The sequence below is a fragment of the Salvelinus namaycush genome, chromosome 26, assembly GCF_016432855.1.
Source record: "Salvelinus namaycush isolate Seneca chromosome 26, SaNama_1.0, whole genome shotgun sequence".
Classification (NCBI taxonomy): Eukaryota; Metazoa; Chordata; class Actinopteri; order Salmoniformes; family Salmonidae; genus Salvelinus; species Salvelinus namaycush.
In genome coordinates, this window is record NC_052332.1 from 11,585,909 (window position 1) to 11,607,508 (window position 21,600).

General features: G+C 41.9%; 1 protein-coding gene across 1 annotated transcript in view; it reads left to right on the forward strand.

Annotated features, from left to right (window-relative positions):
• LOC120021875 (homer protein homolog 1-like) overlaps window positions 1-20,410 on the forward strand; it is a 39,723-nt gene extending 19,313 nt beyond the window's left edge. Inside the window, exons 4-9 of the mRNA XM_038965720.1 lie at window positions 9,574-9,666; window positions 10,719-10,867; window positions 11,742-11,901; window positions 12,457-12,567; window positions 12,889-12,969; window positions 20,216-20,410. Of these exons, the coding sequence (XP_038821648.1) occupies window positions 9,574-9,666; window positions 10,719-10,867; window positions 11,742-11,901; window positions 12,457-12,567; window positions 12,889-12,969; window positions 20,216-20,410 (789 nt within the window). The remainder of the gene's footprint in view (window positions 1-9,573; window positions 9,667-10,718; window positions 10,868-11,741; window positions 11,902-12,456; window positions 12,568-12,888; window positions 12,970-20,215) is intronic.
• The last annotated feature ends 1,190 nt before the right edge of the window (window positions 20,411-21,600 follow it).

Genomic DNA, 21,600 nt, shown 5'->3' on the forward strand with positions numbered 1-21,600 from the left:
GTTAAAACATGCTAATAATGGTCCTCTGCGTATATCAAAAAAAGTTTGGTATACTTCCACTTGTATGCCATCCAGCTCTGGAGTTTTCCCAGCCTTAAAGGCTTTAATTGCATCAAAAGTTCCTCCTCTGTAATTTGGCCTTCACATGAGTCTTTCTGTACAGATGTTAATTTTACATTATTAAAAGGAAAAAAATCCATACACTTAGCTTCGGTTAGTGGAGATGGAGGCAACTGAAATGAAAACATATTCTTCAAGTACTTTTCTTCCTCTTTCAAAATATCGCTTGGTGAATCATGCGTGACTCCATCATTTGTAACAAGTTTCAATACATGTTTTTTTGGTAGCATTTCTATGTTGAAGATTGAAAAGGAATTTGGTGCATTTTTCCCCATATTCCATCCAGTTCGCTTTAATTTTATAATATATTACACTGGATCTTTCTTGAATACATTCCTCCATTTCCTTTTGTTTTTCCTCTAACTTATTCTGTGCCTCTATGGTACAGTTTTATTTGCTATCTAACTGTACTGTTATTCCTTCAAATTCCTTTGTTAATATGGTCTCTTTTGACCTAAATTGCTTTTGTTTTATAGATGAGTACTGAATTGCATGGCCTCTAAAAGCACATTTAAAAGTGTTCCATACAATAAGGGGATCTGCTGTACCTATGTTATGTTGGAAAAAGTCAGTTATAAATTATTCTATCCTAGTTAAAAAAACAAGTTATCATCCAGTAGGCTTTGATTACGTTTACAATATCCTCGCCCACGTGGAAATTTTGTAAGTGTAATATATATGCCAATTATGTGAGGATCTGACCTCATTCTGTCCCTTATCAACACCTTTTAAACTTTTGGTACCAGAGAGAATGACATAAGAAAGTAATCAAGACGACTAGCTTGATTAAGCCTCCGCCATGTACAGTGGGGCAAAAAAGTATTTAGTCAGCCACCAATTGTGCAAGTTCTCCCACTTAAAAAGATGAGAGAGGCCTGTAATTTTCATCATATGTACACTTCAACTATGACAGACAAAATGAGAAAAAAAAATTCCAGAAAATCACATTGTAGGATTTTTTATGAATTTATTTGCAAATTATGGTCTGTTTGGACAATTTACACATTTGGATCAAAATTACTGTTAATTAATATCATCACCCCTTTTGAATTTCTTTGCCCATGGGAGAAATATATTTCTCCCGCCCAGTCCCTTTTCCACAAGACTTAATCTAAATTTTTCCTGTAAACAATAGATATTATATTCCTTCTCTTTTTGCCAGGTAAATACTGATCATCTTTTTTTTATTATCTGCTAAGCCATTACTATTATAACTGGCTATACTTATTTCACCAATTACCATAATGAGACACAAGTTTCAATTCTATTTATCATAATATATGTTTGTAAACGTACCATTAAAAAGTAACATGATGATTGAGTATCTATGTAGCTGTACCATGATATTTGCATTGCTACTAAGTAAACCTCCAATTGGGCCTCACTATTCCACCCGTTAAAACCACTCCTCACCCCGAGTTGGGTTGTTATCCCAATGCCCAGTGGACCACCCCCGGATCGCTTGGCCCCGGAGAGACCGGGACCCACTCTTCGAAAAGAGCACACACTGCCACCCACAGAACAGAAGCAGATCAAATGCATTTCCATCGCCCTCACCTCGATTTGTATTATGTATAGCCATTTAAAAATATATAGATTTAAAAAAAAAAACTTTCTTATTTTCCATAATTAGCAATTAATATTTGTAGTAATGTAGGCAGATTATGCAAAGGATTTTTACCTCTCACCAGTCTCACCATTACCAAATTACATTATGGCAAGCAATTATTATTTTAGCAAACAATTATTGTGATTCATCCTATATTGTCCGTAACATCTTTTACTCCCTCGCAACAGTTGTGGGATACGCACTCATACACACTCAACCCCTTTCCCCCACAACAACCATAGACTCAGATTCTCAACAGTTGCACCATCCAAGAGCCCAACTCAAGAAAGGTCTTGATTTACGAATGCATATATAGTTGCAGCTGTATGAGAAGGCCTGCAAAACTGAGCAGAAAAATGGGCAGAAATGGGGAGATTTGCTTAACCATTGTCACGTCCTAGATGATGGAGGTCAGATCTACCCCCTTCCCCTGAAACACCCACAACATGGTCCGTAGTGACCATATTCTCAAGCATCTCTGTGCAGTCAGACCTTTGATTTTGTGCCACCATGGCCACAATAATATGCCCCCTCTCTGAATGTCTGAGTGTGACCCCCACTCCCCATGGGTTACTGCAGCTAGTGTTGCCAGCACTGCCACTACCTGGGTGGGTGCACCCCACTGGAATCCCCACCGGCTAGGTACAAGGTCATCAAGTTTCTCATTAGCAGCGTTGAGAATTTCCTTGTATATTATGCTCTCCCATCAGGGGGCTCTGGCTTTGCAGGACCAACCCTGCCAGGCAGGCTCATAATCTTGAGGGGGTGGTGCTGCTCTAGAAGGTCTCTGACCACATTTTGGCTGCATACAGCAGGCCCATAAAATAGATAGGGACTTCTTAGTGTCTGGGTCGTTCAGGTGGGTGTATAGGGTTGTGGACCGTTCCATCAATATAGGACGTTAGATGTATAATTTATTTTAAAAATGTAGTTCCCCATGATAGGACAATAAATAAATTAGATGTATAATTTATTTTAAAATGCTGTTCCACCATGATAGGACAATACATAAATAAGTATAATTCATTATAAAATGTATATCCCTCATCTGCACAAAATTGAAAGCTCTCTCACAACCCCTGCTCACAGAAATATTGGTTCTGGGATATGCAACCATTTCCTTTCTCACTCACTCAATGCCACACTTTCCTAAACACCAAAAAACACACACCACACCATCCATCTCAATACATCCACACATACCCACATACTGTGCCTTCTGTCTGATGTTATTATCTCCACCATGTTGAATTAGTGCTTTTGTGTTCCAATTAGTTATATTTGAAGATAGATTGAAAAGCTATATGTATTTTTTGTATTATTGCAATCCATAACAGGGCTAGAATTGTGTGTCATTATTTGCCTCTGTGAGAACTTTGTAATTTTTAGAATAGCCATGGAGTAGTCTTTGTGTCTCTGAACAACTGGTTATCAATATACAGTTCATCGACTTTGAGAGATACGCGTTTCCCTTTCAATCGATTCTCCTTGAAGATTGGATGCAGAACTTTGCGCCGTTCTGCAATTTCCTTCCTTCGGGAACTGGTCATACATGCCTATTTTCGTGCCAGCAAGTCTTTTATCCAGGCTTTTAACCATTATTTTATCTTTAAAGAAAGCAAATTTGGCAACGATTGGGCGTTCATACCTCTGCCCTCTCTGTCCGAAGCGGTGTACACGTTGGAGTTGAATTTTGTTGATAGCTTCGCTTGGGATCTGTAGCGCTGTAAGGAGGAACTCTCTAACTACAGATTCAGGAACTTCTCTTTCTTTCTCTTGGATACCAGTAAGTACCAGATTCTCTCTCATGGATCTAGTCTGTATGTCCAGTAAGGCTTCTCTCAGAACGATGTTCTCCTTTTTAAGGTCATTAACTTCAGTTTCAATCTTATTGACTGTCCCTTTTAGCTTGTTTGTGTCTTTCTCCAATGTCACAGCTTTTTTGTCACTCATCTCGAGGCTTACCTTCAACTCTTTAATATCCTTACTGACTAGTTCAAGTATGCCCAGTTTGTCATTTATTGATTTTTAACAGATCGGTTTCGACCTTTACCATTCCGGGTAGTGAAAAGATTAAAACGTCTGTGTCTGTAGAAGAGTCACGTTTTTGTTTTGAAATAGGTTCCCCTGTCTTACTCTCCGTCATGTTTGGGTGTTGCTTGTTTTTGGAATATTTTTCGATAAATTTCTCTAGTCTTATGATTTTGTTTTGTGTTGTTTTTAGATTGAAGGTTATTACCCACCAGATTGTGTAGTACTCATATTTAGTCTAACTTACCGATATTGAATATTACGTTTTTATCTTGAGGTGGTCTACATACCTGCGTTCTGTCCGCAATCTTCCTTCTAGACAGGTAGATTCTGGGAGCACTTCTGTATGTTGTAAAAGTGTTACATGGTCGCTGCCCATATCATTGCATAGTGCAGAAAATACACGAGAGTTCAGGGGCCTTTCTTTAACAAAGTTAAGCATTTTCACTGTAGTGCCTAAAACGTCTTTCAAGCTGTCAGGCATCCCCTTGACAGTAAGAGACTCGGTGGATGCTGCAGTGTACCCAAGTGGCGTCGGGAGCAACTGCTTGCATGCCCGTTATCACTCCACTATGTCTCCCTGTCATGGCTTTTGTGCCATCAGTTCAGATACCAACACATCTTGACCACCAAAGTCCATTTGATGTCACAAAGCTGTCCAGTACTTTAAAAATATCTTCTGGTTTCCAGTGGTTTGCAAAAGACGATGTCTTCCTTAATTAAACACTCATAAACGTAACGGACATATACCAGGAGCTGTGCCAGGCCCGCCACGTCTGTTGACTCATCCAGCTATAACACAGAATTCACTGGCTTGTATACGAAGCAGTAATTGTTTCAAAACATCTCCTGCCATGTCACTGATGCGTTGTGAAACAGTGTTGTTTGATGAAGTCATTGTCTGTATAGTTTTTTGGGCCTTTTCCCCCAGCATTGTCCCAGCCATATCCAGAGCAGCAGGAAGAATTAAGTCCTCCACAATAGTATGGGGCTTGCCTGTCCTAGCCACTTGGTAGCTCACCTTATAAGAAGTTCTAGCCCCTTCTTATTAATGGTATCTGTTGCTTTTATACATGACTTACTACTCGAATGTCGTCTTATTTCTGACTCCAAAAACTCCTGTGGCTTATTTTTGAAATTGGAATGTTTTTTTCCTAAATGTCTGCACAAGAGGTAAGGTTTCATCGAGTTGTGAGATGGTACTTTTGCACATGTAACACACTGGCTGAGGAAAGGCACTACTCCCAATATATAAATGAACCCCAAATCAATGTAGTTCTCATCATATTTGCACCGCTTCGATGGTCCAACATCCCTGTCTGTTGTTCGATGCTTTCCCGGGTAAGGTGCAGTAGCTCTTTGGCTGCATCAGATTCACAACTGTCAGTGTCCATGCTGGCTGGGCTAACAACAAATGTAGAATTACTGATGCTAGCATTGGATGTGCTCGTGGAAGCAGAACAACTTGTGTCGTCGACAGGTGCAGGTCTAGTACTGCTGGTAGTAGCAGTACTACCAGTAGAGCGGGTATGTGTCTCTGTGGATGCGGGCCTTACTTTTTTAACCATTAATCAATTTTCGAGGAAACGGAATGAGCAGCAGCTATGTTTGGCTACATACGGACCGTTAGTGGAATTCCCGCGAGAGAGTAACGGTTAATGTGATTGGATGTTAATTATTTGACTAGGCTACCTGTATTTGACATTGTGTTGTTATTTCGCTGAACACTAGATGGTTTAATTTAATTTTTGGCAGTGAAACGAGGCTACTCAGGCGAGAAAAAAACCTCACCCAAATGTATAGCCCCGTTGGAAAATATAAATGGACTGTTTGAATTTTGAAAAAAAAAAAAATGTAAATCACATTTTTATTTGGCGTACCCCGACGGCATTGAGCGTACCTCAGTTTGAGAATACCTGTGCTATAGGACTCATTGCAGCCAGCGGGTCAAATTAACGACTAAAATGAACAAGTCACTGAGAAAAACGAATCATGACTCTCGAGTCAGTAAAAAGAGTCGTTCAAAAAGAACGTATCGTTTGCGAACTGCACATCACTACATGCAGTGCGCCTCACAAAGTGATTCCTCGTTATGAAATCATCAACTTTAAAACCTGTTGAGGACAGAGGGCGCTGTTTCGTGCCCAATCGTGCCCAATTTAAACGGCCTCGTACTCAATTCTTGCTCGTACAATATGCATATTATTATTACTATTGGATAGAAAACACTCTCTCGTTTCTAAAACCGTTTGAATTATATCTGTGAGTAAAACAGAACTCCTTTTGCAGCAAACTTCCTGACAGGAAGTGGAAAATCTGAAATCGATGCTCTCTTCTAGGGGCTGCCTATTAAAGTCCTTGATATTTATTAGTTTAGATGCACTTCATACGTCTTCCACTAGATGTCGACAAGCAGTGAGAGAAGAAATTGAGTGTGTAACTTGATCTGGGCTCGAATAATAGCTCTTGGCATGACGTGTCACCAGTTTTCTGGAGAGCGCGAGAAGGGACCTGGATTTGCCTTATGATAAGCTGTCGTTATGGACGACTAATATCTCTGGCTTTGATTTTATTTGATACATGTGACAATATCATCGTAAAGTATGTTTTTTCAATATAGTTTAATCAGATTATTGAATTTTTTTCGGGAGTTTTGCCGTGTTCCGTTCTCTGAGTTTGTTGACGATGGAGAGATTCGCGCCACTTGGCAAGTGTGCTTGCTAAATCGAGAGGGAAAAAGGCCGTTCTAAAACCAAACAACGATTGTTCTGGACAAAGGACCCCTTGTACAACATTCTGATGGAAGATCAGCAAAAGAAGGACCCATTTTATGATGCTATTTCATATATCTGTCGAACATGTTGTACTAGTCGTTTGCGCCCAGATTTTGGGTACTCTCTCGCTATACCTAAGCTGGATGTCGTAATGAAGTTATTTTTAGAATTCTAACACGGCGATTGCATTAAGAACTAGTGTATCTATCATTTCCTATACAACATGTATTTTTTAGTTATGTTTATGAATAGTTATTTGGTCAGAATATGTGTGTCAGAAAAAGTGTCAGAAAAATATCCGGACGTTGTGGGAAAAAGAAGCTACGTTAGCACAATGTATAACCACTGATTTCAGCTCTAAATATGCACATTTTCGAACAAAACATAAGTGTATGTATAACCTGATGTTATAGGACTGTCATCTGATGAAGCTTATCAAGGTTAGTCAAATTATATATCTTTTGCTGGTTTATTCGCTATCGCTAACGTGCCTATTGCTATCGCTAACGTGCCTTGATGAATGAATGCGGTAGTGTGGTAGGCTATTGTAGTAAGCTAATATAATGCTATATTGTGTTTTCGCTGTAAAACACTTAAAAATTCGGAAATATTGGCTGGATTCACAAGATGTTTGTCTTTAATTTGCTGTACACCATCGATTTTTCAGAAATGTTTTATGATGAGTATTTAGGTATTTGACGTTGGTGTCTGTAATTACTCTGGCTGCTTCGGTCCTATTTGTGACGGTAGCTGTGATGGTAGCTGCAATGTAAAACTGATTTATACCTCAAATATGCACATTTTTCGAACAAAACATAGATTTATTGTATAACATGTTATAAGACTGTCATCTGATGAAGTTGTTTCTTGGTTAGTTTGGTTGGTTCTTGGTTAGTTAGGTTGGCTTTGTGCATGCTACCTGTGCTGTGAAAAATGTCTGTCCTTTTTTGTATTTGCTGGTGAGCTAACATAAATATATGTGGTGTTTTTGCTGTAAAACATTTTAAAAATCGGACATGTTGACTGGATTCACAAGATGTGTATCTTTCATTTGCTGTATTGGACTTGTTCATGTGTGAAAGTTAAATATTTCTAAAAAATATCTTTTGAATTTCGCGCTCTGCCTTTTCAGTGGAATGTGGGAGGAGTTCCGCTAGTGGTTTTAATGTGTATATCTAAAAATGACCATATGCACTGATAGTTTAAAGCAAAACTATTACTGATGGTAAACCTGAACAATCAAAATAAAATCTATTGTAAGCCCCGTTCAGCATGTATAGCCAGATGAGAGTTGTCTCCGTTAGCTCACTTTTTATACCGGTAAAGCACCATTTTCAACAGTGCATAGATAACAATAACCTAGAAAATGACATGGGTTGTCACTCATCTAATGAAGCCTAATATTGCGCAAGACATTTTAGCATTTGAATGCTGAAGGTGCCGCGCAGTTGTGCAAGATCAGAAACAGGTCGACTACATCAGTTTGACTAGGCTACTGATATTCCCTAGGGTTGTTCGGCAGGCAAAATGAATTGTTGATCATTGACTGTCAACACAGTTACATGCTTAGTTTGACACTGAAGATGTCACAAAAGGTGAGATTTTTTTGGAAGGTAGAGAGAAAGTAATATGAGCAAAACCATGTTAGTGAATCTGCGATTTGTAACGTTTGAATACATTTTCTGATCGGCGCATGCTACATTTGGATCGGTTTGGGACCGACGCAGTCATATCCTAAACATTTGAAACCGTTACATCCTTACTATATTTCCCTTGACGGAGTGATGCTGAATGTAAAAAATGGCTCAACTTACCACTCATATACTAGAGCAACTGTTTGTGGTCTTGTGGGTGGTTATGTGTGTGTGTGTGTGTGCTTGTGTGTAAGGGTTGGATGTGTGGAGAGTCAGTGCAGATAGGCTCTAGGGTGCAAATAGTCACTAAGGTGCAGACTGAGAGACCGATAGGGTTAGCTGTTTTGCATTCTGATGGCCGGGTGGTAGAAGCTGTCTCGGAGCCTGTTGTTCCGAGGCACTGTTGTGTCGTCAGCAAACTTAATGATGGTGTTTGAGTCATGCGTGGCCACGCAGTCATGGGTGTACAGGGAGTACAGGAGGGGGCTGAGCACACACCCCTGGGGGCCCCCATGTTGAAAGTCACCATGGGGGAGGTTGTTGTTGCCTATGCTCACTGCCTGGGGTCTGCGTGTCAGGAAGTCCAGGATCCAGTTGCAGAGAGTGGAGTTCAGCGATGAGCTTGGAGGGGACTATGGTGTTGAAAGCTGAACTGTAGTTGATGAACTGTATTCTCACATAGGTATTCCTCTTGTCCAGGTGGGATCAAATCACTTCATGATGACATAAGTGAGTGCTACTGGGCGATTAGTCATTTAGGCAGGTTACCTTTGTTTGCTTGGATACAGGGACAATAGAGCTCGCCAGCATCTAGTCCTAAAACCAGGAAATGAGTTACCTCTGGTTGGTTCAGCCTTCCCTATGGGGAAAATGAATGAGGAAAGAATAGGGTTTTAGGATAAACGCCAAAAAAAGTTCTGAGATTAACACAGGCTTAGGAGATCTTCTACGTTTTGTTCTGTGCGATATCAGTCAGTTAACATGACCTTTATGAATTATGAAGCCTTTATGTGCTTATTTTTTCATTACATAAATGCTTCAAAATTCACAAAAAGTTGCACTGATGAAGATGATCTCATAGAACAAAACGTATAAGATCTCCTAAGCCTGTGTTTACCACAGACCTTATTTTCTGAGTTTATCCCAAAATCCTACGGAAACGCCATTCATTTCCCCATAGGCTTTGTCCAACGAACCTTGGCAGAGTTAGTGCCTACAAAATGACGCCATTACTGTTTCTCTCTATGGTGGACATCTTGAAGCATGTGGGGGATCACAGACTGGGACAGGGAGACACATACGCAAGCTTGAGCTCACAAACACGCCTGTGCGTACAGACACACACATCACAAACACACAGACTGGTCTAGTCAGTTTTGTCTGTGTCTTTGTGGTTCTTTCACAGTTCGCAGAGAAGTTTGCTGAGTTTAAAGAGGCAGCTCGGTTAGCCAAGGAGAAATCCCAGGAGAAGATGGAACTCACCAGCACCCCTTCTCAGGTAATCCCAACAACACACACCCCTAATCCTAACCCCATCCTCATGGAGTCTTTGGACCAGGATAACCCTTCCCTTACATATTTTTTTTTACCGGAAAACAATGGGAGTGAATGGACCTCAAATGATTTAAGTATCATAGGAAGTGATTGGAAACACCACCCTGCAAAAGCGTAAAGTCCCTTGGATGAGACGTTAAACTGATTCCTAATGGGAGTGTTCGTGGTCACCACTCCCATGGCAAGAGTAGTGTGTTCACTCCAGTTTCCTGGCTAAACTCCCAACCTGGTCACCTAACCACCCCCAGCTTTCAATTGGCTCATTCAACTCATCTCTTCTCCCCCGCAACTCTTTCCCAGGTCGCTGCAGTAAAAAAGAAAGTGCTCCCAGTACTTCCCAAAGTACCTCCCAAAGTACCTGTAAGAAAGAAGGTAAAATGAAATCAAAATCATTGTCATCTGACCCCAGTCTCAGATAACCCTCCTGCGTCGCCTCTTACCCCAGTCCAGCGTTGACACCTCCAACTACCACCCAACCCCAGGCTAACACACTCCAGCCCACCCCTTCAGGGGGTCTCCCCAGAATGTTGTCACAGCAGTATCTTCGAAAAATGGATGTACAGTATATATTTAAACCGGAATTGAACAAGGTGTTGAATGTCACTGTTCCACTCTTTGGGGAGAACCCTGCCCTCCGCCGTGGATTAACAACCCCTCTCGCTCTCTCCCATCCTAATATCAGATTAACACCCAGATTAATTAACCCCTTCTCAGTCTCAGATGAACTCTCCTATCTCCCAATGTCAGATATTTATGCTCCCATAAAGTGATGTTTCAGGCTCCCTTAAAAACACATAGGCCTACTCACTTGAGAAAAAACAAAAACTCACTTGAAAAAAAACTAAAAGTAACATCACTTTCTGTGGAGTATAAATCATTTTTGCAGGTATTCTCTCCACATTACATCAGTCTTTTCTTTACCCAGCACATGAGAACATACAACAACAGTTTATGGGTATTTTTGTTCCTTTAACCTTCTGGTTTACGTCATTCCAGGAGTCAGCCACCGGCGACCTGCAGTCACCTTTGACCCCGGAGAGCATCAACGGCACTGATGACGAGAGGGGCACCACCCCCGAAACGCCGCAGTACCTCCCCGAGCCCCGTGCCGAGCCGTCTCAGAACCAACTGCCCTTCTCTCACAGGTAAGAACCAGGCTCTAAAACCGGGGCCAGGAGTAGGGTGCCAAGCCCAAAGAGAGTGCACCTTAGTGGGCAACGCATGTTCGGACAGTGGACGAAGGCTGAAGAAATGAACACATTCAGTTCTGTGGAAATGTTAAGCTAACACCAATTTAAATACAAAAACTGTCCTCTAATTCCCTCATTTAAAACTCCCTCATCTTCCTCTGTTACACGCTGAACAGACGCAGTACTCCACAGTGCTCCCATGTTCAGCCTGGTAATGGGGGGGTTTAACTGTCCACTGGGACCTCTCTTTAGAGTGATGGTTTAAAATGAAATTGGCACAGCAGCAGCACTGCGTGCGTGCGTGCGTGCGTGCGTACGTGCGTGCGTGCGGTTCGCCCGGCCAGGCCTTGGATGTGTCTATTTATCCATCTCTTATTCATGTGGTCCCAGAGCCCCTGGACAGCAGTAAAGCATTACGTTAAAACACTGTGTGGCTCTGATTTTAATTATGAATTACTAAATGAATGGAAATGCATTTGGTCCCCCCAGCTCTCCATATTCACTATACGTGGTTCCCCTTATGTCACCTCTGCCCTCTGAGCTTGGTAATGCTGATGAACATGAAGTTGAACGTGTATAATTTGTACATTGCTGCTGGAATGATTTAGTATTCTACCCAAGAGTCAAATGATAGCATTTTTATTCTTCAGGAAGACAATTATGACGTTTTATCAGAGATGGAGTGTTAATCTTGTGGTCTTAAGACCACTCAAGACTACAAAAAAGCAGTCTTGGTCTTGTCCTGGTCTAAATAGTCTGGATCTTGGTCTCCGCTCATGGTCACCTAAACACTTCTGAAGTTTATGGTTGGCTGTCTGTCTGTCTCCAGTTCGTCCAGTATAAACAAGCACTGGGAGGCCGAGCTGGCAGCCCTGAAGGGCAACAATGCCAAGCTGACAGCAGCTCTGCTGGAGTCCACAGCCAATGTCAAACAGTGGAAACAACAACTGGCTGCTTACCAGGAGGAGGCAGAGAGACTACATACACGCGTAAGACTGACTAACTTTATAAAGGCGTAATAGAGAGAGAATACACAAATGGCTAAGATAAATAAACTATACAAACTAGTAAGAGAGGCTACACAAACAGGTAAGACTGAGTTTATAAACGGGTAAGAGAGCAGACCTGGTTTTCAATACATGTGTATTTGATTATCTGTTATTTAAATACTTATTTTCTGTGTTTTTGAGTTTTTTTCAAATAATGTGGCCGAATCAGCTACTTGTATTGGAACTTTTTGAAAGTATTTTTAAATACCTCAGTTAAATGCATGCGAGTGTTTTTGAGTCAGTGTATTTGAGTCTTTTTAAATGCATGCCAATACTTTCCAAGTGTATTTTAAAATACATTCCAATATTCAACTACTTGTCTTTACAAATAAAACATATCGGAATACTTACTTCGAAGTGTAATGTGAAAGTAATTGAGATAATAGAATTTGAACCCAGGTCTGTAATAGAGAGAGACTACACAAACGGATCAGAATGGTTACAAAAAGAACATCAAAAAAACTGTATGATTACCCAGACTGTGTATGTCCTCAGGTGACAGAGCTGGAGTGTGTGAGTGGTCAGATGACCGTCATCAAATCCCAGAAGACTGAGCTCAACCAGACCATAGAAGAACTGGAGTCAGCATTAAAGTCCAAGGAGGAGGTAAGGCGTGTGTGCGCGCATGTGCTTGTGGCATGTAAACTGCATTTGTGAGGGAGAACGCATACATGTAAGCCCTGTGTCTTTGAGCCATTCCAGTATCCCTGCACATTGTACATTTGGTACTGACCCTATACAGTATATAGCTTACATTGTCCTTTTTTCTTTTCTTATCTCTTATTTCTCCTGTTTTTTTTTGTTAAACTATTTTGATATTGAATACTACACTGTTGGGAAGGGCTTGCAAGTTAAGCATTTCACTATACTTGTGCATGTGACAAATAAAACTTGAAACATGTAAATGTATCTTTTTCCTCCCTGCAGGAACTGGAGAGGCTGAAAGAGGAAGTGGAGAGTGCCAATGAGTTCCAGACTCAAAAGGAATCACTAACACAGAAACTACAGGCGAGACTAATGAACACACCGCACTGGGCCTTACACACCTGTTCTCTTTCAGTCAGTCAACTTCGGTACAACATAATATGGGCACTCTCGTGACTTCGGTTGAAGGATCTAAAATCACACCTGACAAGGCCAATGAAATCTGCGCCTTGCTGGAAGCCCCGCCTTCCACAGGAGAGAAGCTTGAGGCTCAGATTCATTGATTCAATTATTCCTCTCTTCACCTCGGTGTGAACAGGAACGATTCACGCTACTAAAACAAACATTTGGAACACGAGACTGTCTTATGTTGCACTAACTAAACTGTCCCTTAGCGGGAGAGTGTGCTCACCCCCTGGATAATGGTGGGAGAAAGTTACATATCGGGAAATTCTTTTTGACGATATATCGTATAGTTTTGACAATATTGCAATATCATTTTTGTGCTTGTTGGCTGTACCTGCACAACAACTTCAGCATAGCTTGTTCTCCATCTTTTTAAATGGGAAACCAATTTGTTTTAGCACTTTTATTTCCATGACTGATCAAAAACAAAATCTCATGGCTCTCTCTTCTCCCTCTGCAGCAGACATACAGTGCCTTCAGAAAGTAGTCATAGGCTTTGACTGTATTTTCAAGTAGATTTAACTCAAAACTGCAACTCGGCCACTCAGGAACATTCACCGTCTTCTTGGTAAGCAACTCCAATGTGTTTTGTCCTGCTGAAAGGTGAATTCATCTCCCACTGTCTGGTGGAAAGCAGACTGAACTAGATTTTCCTCTATGATTTTGCCTGTGCTTAGCTCCATTCCATTTCTTTATTATCCTGATAGTCTCCCCTGTCCTTAACGATTACAAGCATACCCATAACATGATTCAGCTACCGCTATGCTTGAAAATATGGAGAGTGGTACTCAGTAATGTGTTGTGTTGGATTTGCCCCAAACATAACACTTTTTATTCAGGACAAAAAGTAAATTGCTTTGCCAAATTTTTTGGAGTATTACTTTAGTGCCTTGTTGCAGACAGGAAGCAGGTTTTGGAGAAAAATACATATTCTGTACAGGCTTCCTTCTTTTCACTCTGTCAATTTGGTTAGTATTGTGGAGTAAATACAATGTTGTTGATCCTCAGTTTCTCTTATTACAGCCATTAAACTCTATAACTGTTTTAAAGCCCCCATTGTCCTCATGGTGAACTCCCTGAGCGGTTTCCTTCCTCTCCGGCAGCTGAGTTAGGAAGGACGCCTGTATCTTTGTATTGACTGGGTGTATTGATACACCATCCAAAGGGTAATTAATAACTTCACCAAGCTCAAATGGATATTCAATGTCTGTTTAAAAAAAAAAAAATGTACCCACCCTTCTTTGAGAGGTATTGGAAAACCTCCCTTAGCTACGTATACTAAATAAGAGAGCTACCCAAGCAATTCCACTGTTAGATGGGCAATTTTTTTTTAAATCAGACATTGAATATCCCTTTGAGCATTGTGAAGTTATTAATTACACTTTGGATGGTGTATCAATACACCGTCACTACAAAGACACAGAGGTCCTTCCTAACTCAGTTGCCGAAGAGGAAGGAACCCAGTCAGGGATTTCACCATGACGCCACTGGGGACTTTAAAACAGTTACAGAGCTTATTGGCTGTGATAGGAGAAAACTGAGGATTGCCAACAACATTGTATTTACTCCACAATACTAACCTAAATGACAGAGGGAAAAGAAGGAAGCCTGTACAGAATACAAATATTTTAAAACATGCATCCTGTTTGCAACAAGGTACTAAAGTAATAACGTTTTGTCTTGAAAACTAAGTGTTATGTTAGTGGCAAATCCAATTACGGAATACTACTCTCAATATTTTCAAGCATAGTGGTGGCTGCATCATGTTATGGGTATGCTTGTAATCATTAAGGACTGGGGAGTTTTCAGGATAAAAAAAGAAATGGAGCTAAGCAAGGGCAAAATCCTAGAGGAAAACCTGGTTGTCTGCTTTCCACCAGACACTGTGAGATTAATATCCCCCCAAAAGACTGGACTTGCTTACCAAGAAGGCAGTAAATGTGGCAGAGTTACAGTTTTGACTTAAATCTACTTAAATCTATTGCAAGACCTGAAAATGGTTGTCTAGCAATGATCAACAACCAATTTGACAGAGCTAGAAAAATGTTGAAAAGAGTAATGGGCAAAGGTTGCACAATCCAGGTGTGGAAAGCTCTTAGAAAGCTTTTAGAAACGTACCCAGAAATATTCACAGCTGTAATCGCTGCCAGGTATCGACTTAGGGGTGTGAATACTTACAGTACCAGTCATAAGTTTGGACACACTTACTCATTCAAGGGTTTTTCTTTATTATTACTATTTTCTACATTGTAGAATAATAGTGAAGACATCAAAACTATGAAATAACGCATATGGAATCATGTAGTAACCAAATAAGTGTTATATCAAAATATATTTTACATTTCCTTGAACCAGCATCAACCAGCTTCACCTGGAATGCTTTTCCAACAGTCTTGAATGAGTTCCCACATATGCTGAGCACTTGTTGGCTGCTTTTCCTTCACTCTGTGGTACAACTCATCCCAAACCCTCTCAATTGGGTTGATGTCGGATGATTGTGGAGGCCAGGTCATCTGATGCAGCACTCCTTCACTCTCCTTCTTGGTCAAATAGCCCTTACACAGCTTGGAGCTATGGGACATTGATGGAATAATCTCCTAACCCATGGAAAACTGAACACATGAATGTTCTAGCAATGTTTTCCTGAAACAAGCCTAGAACATTCATATCTTATGTTCTGAGAACATTGCAACCAGATGGGATGGCTTATCGCTGCAGAATGCTGTGGTAGCCATGCTGGTTAAGTGTGCCTTGAATTATAAATACAGTTGAAGTCGGAGGTTTACATACACTTAGGTTGGAGTCATTAAAACTTGTTTTTCAAACACTCCACAAATGTTTTGTTAACAAACTATAGTTTTGGCAAGTCAGTTAGGACATCTACTTTGTGCATGACACAAGTAATTTTTCCAACAATTGTTTACAGACAGATTATTTCACTTATAATTCACTGTATCACAATTCCAGTGGGTCAGAAGTTTACGTACACTAAGTTGACTGTGCCTTTAAACAGCTTGGAAAATTCCAGAAAATTATTTCATGGCTTTAGGATCTTCTGATAGGCTAATTGACATAATTTGAGTCAATTGGAGGTGTACCTGTGGATGTATTTCAAGGCCTACCTTCAAACTCAGTGCCTCTTTGCTTGACATCATCGGAAAATCAAAAGAAATCAGCCAAGACCTAAGAAAAAAATTGTAGACCTCCACAAGTCTGGTTCATCCTTGGGAGCAAATTCCAAACGCCTGAAGGTACCACGTTCATCTGTACAAACAATAGTACGCAAGTATAAACACCATGGGACCACGCAGCCGTCATACCGCTCAGGAATGAGACGCATTCTGTCTCAAAGAGATGAACGTACTTTGGTGCGAGAAGTGCAAATCAATCCCAGAACAACAGCAAAGGACCTTGTGAAGATGCTGGAGGAAGCAGGTACAAAAGTATCTATACAGTAAAACGAGTCCTATATCGACATAGCCTGAAAGGCCGCTCAGCAAGGATGAAGCCACTGCTCCAAAACCACCATAAAAAAGCCAGACTACGGTTTGCAACTGCACATGGGGACAAGATCGTACTTTTTGGAGAAATGTCCTCTGGTTTGATGGGGAAAAAATAGAACTGTTTGGCCATAATGACTACGGTTTGCTGTTTGGCCATAATGACCATTGTTATGTTTGGAGGAAAAAGGGGGAGGTTGCAAGCCGAAGAACACCATCCCAACCGTGAAGCATGGGGGTGGCAGCTTCATGTTGTGGGGGTGCTTTGCTGCAGGAGGGACTGGTGCACTTCACAAAATAGATGGCATCATGAGGGAGGACAATTATGTGGATATATTGAAGCAACATCTCAAGACATCAGTCAGGAAGTTAAAGCTTGGTCACAAATGGGTCTTCCAAATGGACAATGACTGTGTGCGAGCAAGGAGGCCTACAAACCTGACTCAGTTACACCAGCTCTGTCAGGAGGAATGGGCCAATATTCACCCAACTTATTGTGGGAAGCTTGTGGAAGGCTCCCCGAAATGTTTGACCCAAGTTAAACAATTTAAAGGCAATGCTACCAAATACTAATTGAGTGTATGTAAACTTCTGACCCACTAGGTATGTGATGAAAGAAATAAAAGCTGAAATAAATCATTCTCACTACTATTATTCTGACATTTCACATTCTTAAAATAAAGTGGTGGTCCTAACTGACCTAAGATGGGGCATTTTTACTAGGATTAAATGTCAGGAATTGTTAAAAACTGAGTTTAAATGTATATGGCTAAGGTGTATGTAAACATTTGACTTCAAATGTAAATCCGTGACAGTGTCACCAGCTAAGCACCATCACACCTCCTCCTCCATGCTTCAGGGTGGGAACCACATATGCGGAGATCATTCATTCACCTACTCTGCGTCTCACAAAGACATGGCGGTTGGAACCAAAAATCTCAAATTTTGACTCATCAAAGGACAGATTTCCACCGGTCTAATGTCCATTGCTCGTGTTTCTTGGCCCAAGCAAGTCTCTTCTTATTATTGGTGTCCTTTAGTAGTGGTTTCTTTGCATCAATTCGATCATGAAGGCCTGATTCACGCAGTCCCCTCTGAACAGTTGATGTTGAGTTGTGTTTTTTACTTTATTTGGGCTGCAATTTCTGAGGCTGGTAACTCTAATGAACTTATCCTCTGCAGCAGAGGTAACTCTGGGTCTTCCTTTCTTGTGGCGGTCCTCATGAGAGCCAGTTTCATCATAGCGCTTGATGGTTTTTGCGACTGCAAATTTTCCGCATTGACTGACCTTCATGTCTTAGTAATGCTGGACTGTCACTTCTCTTTGCTTATTTGAGCTGATCTTGCCATAATTTGGACTTGAGCTCTTATTTTGATTTGTTTAACACTTTTTTGGTTCTTACAAGATTCCATATGTGTTATTTCATCGCTTTGATGTCTTCACTATTATTCTACAATGTAGAAAATAGTACAAATAAAAACCCTGGAATGAGTAGGTGTGTCCAAACTTTTGACTGGTACTGTATGTAAATTAGATATTTCTGTATTTCATTTTCAAAACATGTGCAATCATTTCTAAAACTTGTTTTTACTTTGTCATTATGGGGTATTTGTGTATTTGTGTGTGTGTGTGTGTGTGTGTGTGTGTGTGTGTGTGTGGAACATATATTTAATCCATTTAGAATTCAGGTGGCAACACAACAAAATGTGGAATAAACCATGCGTTATGAATACTTTCTGAGGGCACTGTATGTCAATCTCCCCAGGATGACGGTAATAAATTAGTGGATTTACTCTCTGTCCACAAGGGGGCACTCCTCCCCCATAGGTGGCTCATTGCTCACTAGTCCCTATGAGGTGCTTAGTGATACAACGTTATGGGTTCTATAAACGATTGGTTTCATTCCTGGGGAATTAGATTCTATTACGAATCGCCCGTCTGTTACCACAGAAGGGGGGTCCGTTTTTCAAAGCTGTCTGTCCTTTTTCCAGCTGGGTTACAAGGTGCTGAGGCGCCGGTACCTATGGCTGTTGTGTATGATAACCTTCATGATAGCGGTTTTCCTGGGTCTATTTTTAATGCGTACGGTCCAGCGCTGGGTGCCAGCCGGTCACCGGCTAAAACCGCGGCAGGCTCGTTGTGACAGAAGTACCATCAAGGGGCACTGCCAATCGGGGTACGTCACTGATTGCCAGAGTCCGTGAACACAGCCTGGCCCGGGCTTCAGACAAACCTTGACGCATTAACACAGTTGTGTCAACCCAAAGTTCCACAGTGTTCACGGGTACCAAATGTGTTGCGTCTCCCACATGTGGGTTCAATAAAGTGTCCCTTCTCCACGTTCAGACACATGGTGGTCGAAACAAAAAAATAACCAATCTCTTCCAGTCCACAAGATGGCGTCGCGCTACTTCAAATGGCACTTGACAGGAGGCTTGCTGTCTGCTCCGACCAATGGCGCGCATGCACAGTGTTGCTCTGGATCATGCGAACGGTGATGTCGGGTTACAAGGCTACAATTTGTTGCGCGCCCCTCACGCTCCTGGGGCGTCATCACGTCGACTGTTCCCAAGGCCTCAGTGCCCGTTTTAAGGGAGGCAATATCCTCCCGTCTCCAGACGCGGGCAATCCGAGTTGTTTCTCTGTCGGATCCAGGACGGCTGGTACAGACGGTATTTCCTTTCTTCAAAAAGGTGTCGGGACTTCCCAGTTAACAACAAACATTCCCACAACTTTAGAGAACAATTCCCGTAGTTCCCATTAGGTCATTAACTAAAATGTTCATAGGAATGTTCCTGGGATGTGCAATAAATATTTCCAGTGATCCGGGTCAACAGCATCAATGTAACAGTATAACTTTAGTACGTCCCCTCGCCCCGACCCGGGCGCGAACCAGGGACCCTCTGCACACATCAACAACGGTCGCCCACGAAGCATCGTTACCCATCGCTCCACAAAGGCCGCGGCCCTTGCAGAGCAAGGGGCAACACTACTAATAGGTTTCAGAGCAAGTGACGTAACTGATTGAAACGCTACTAGCGCGTACCCGCTAACTAGCTAGCCATTTCACATCCGTTACACATACACAGAACATGGTTGCCATGTTCTCAGAACATAAGATATGACCTGTTTCAGGGGACGTTGATGGAATATTCTCCTCACCCTCAAAAAACTGGACACATGAATGTTCTTGCAACGTTCCCATGAATCGTGTCTCGAACATTAGTATGTTATGTTCTGAGAATATGGCAATCGTGTTCTGTGTATACTGTTCACTGAAGGAGGGAAACGAGGTACAACACCTTCATGGCCCCACTCCACCCATTCCTGTGCTAGGTGAAGAGCAGTGTAAAATTGAAGGAATGAATCCGAGCCTGACGCTTATCACCTGAGGAAGGCAGGGCTTCCAGCAAGGCACAGATTTCATTGGCCTTGTCAGGCGTGATTTTAGATCCTTCAACTGAAGTCGCGAGAGTGCGACTCCCCATACTATGTTGTACCTCGTTCCCCTCCTTCAGGGAACAGTAGTTATAATCGTAATGTTAAGTTTTCACTGTAAGGAGTGGGTGTCCCTTTCGTGTGTGTTTTATGAATGTGTGTGTGTGCACATGTTAACACCTGCCCCCCCCCCCCCCACTCCCAGGAGACGGAGGAGAGGAACCAGACGTTGGAAGCTCAGCTGGTGGAGATAGAGCAGCGTCTGGAGGGCAGTCAGCTGGAGAGAGATGCCTTCAGGAAGAGTCTGCGCACCCTGCTGGAGCTGCTGGACGGGAAGATCTTTGAGCTGACAGAGCTCAGAGACAGCCTGGCCAGACTCATTGAGGGCAGCAGCAGCTAGAGGAGAGAAGTGCTACTACAGAGCCCCCTGGTGGAGCCTCAGTACTCCTACACCATCACCACCATTATAACAACACAGTGACGGGAGAATATTGCTAGTCAGTGCACAAAGGCACTGCACGAAAATATGCTACACTCTACTGAAAACATGCACATTGATAGTAAATAGATAGACTTGCTCGCTTGGATTTAGTTTTGGCTAATGTTCACAACGTGCATACATCTGTATACTGTATGCACATACACTCACACTCACTTCACAGAGGTCCTGTTGAGGCTATGCTTACACCCTGCTACCATCTCTTCTCCCTCCCTGTGGAATGTTATTTACGCTCTGACTACAAACTGCTCAAATATCTACACTGCATTTGGAAAGTATTCAGACCCCTTGACTTTTTCCACATTTTGTTGCATTACAGCCTTATTCTAAAATGCATTGTTTTTTTCCCGTCATCAATCAACACGCAATACCCCATAATGACAAAGCAAAAACAGGGTTTTAGAATTTTTTGCAAAAAAATGAATATCACATTTACATAAGTATTCAGACCCTTTACTCAGTACTTTGTTGAAGCACCTTTTGGCAGCGATTACAGCCTGGACTCTTCTTGGGTATGACACTACAAGCTTGGCACACCTGTATTTGGGGAGTTTCTCCCATTCTTCTCTGCAGATCCTTTCAAGCTCTGTCAGGTTGGATGGGGAGTGTCACTACACAGCTATTTTCAGGTCTCTCCAGAGCTGTTCGATCGGGTTCAAGTCCAGGCTCTTGCTGGGCCACTCAAGGACATTCAGAGACTTGTCCCGAAACCACTCCTGCGTTGTCTTGGCTGTGTGCTTAGGGCCGTTGTCCTGTTGGAAGGTGAACCTTCGCCCCAGTCTGAGGTCCTGAGCGCTCTGGAGCAGGTTTACATCAAGGATCTCTCTGTACTTTGCTCCATTCATCTTTCTTTCGATCCTGACTAGTCTCCCAGGTCCTGCCGCTGAAAAACATCCCCACAGCATGATGCTGCCACCCACGCTTCACCGTAGGGATGGTGCCAGGTTTCCTCCAGACGTGACGCTTGGCATTCAGGTCAAAGAGTTCAACCTTAGTTTCATCAGACCAGAGAATCTTGTTTCTCATGGTCAGAGTCCTTTAGGTGCCTTTTGGCAAACTTCAAGCGCGCTGTCATGTGCCTTTTACTGAGG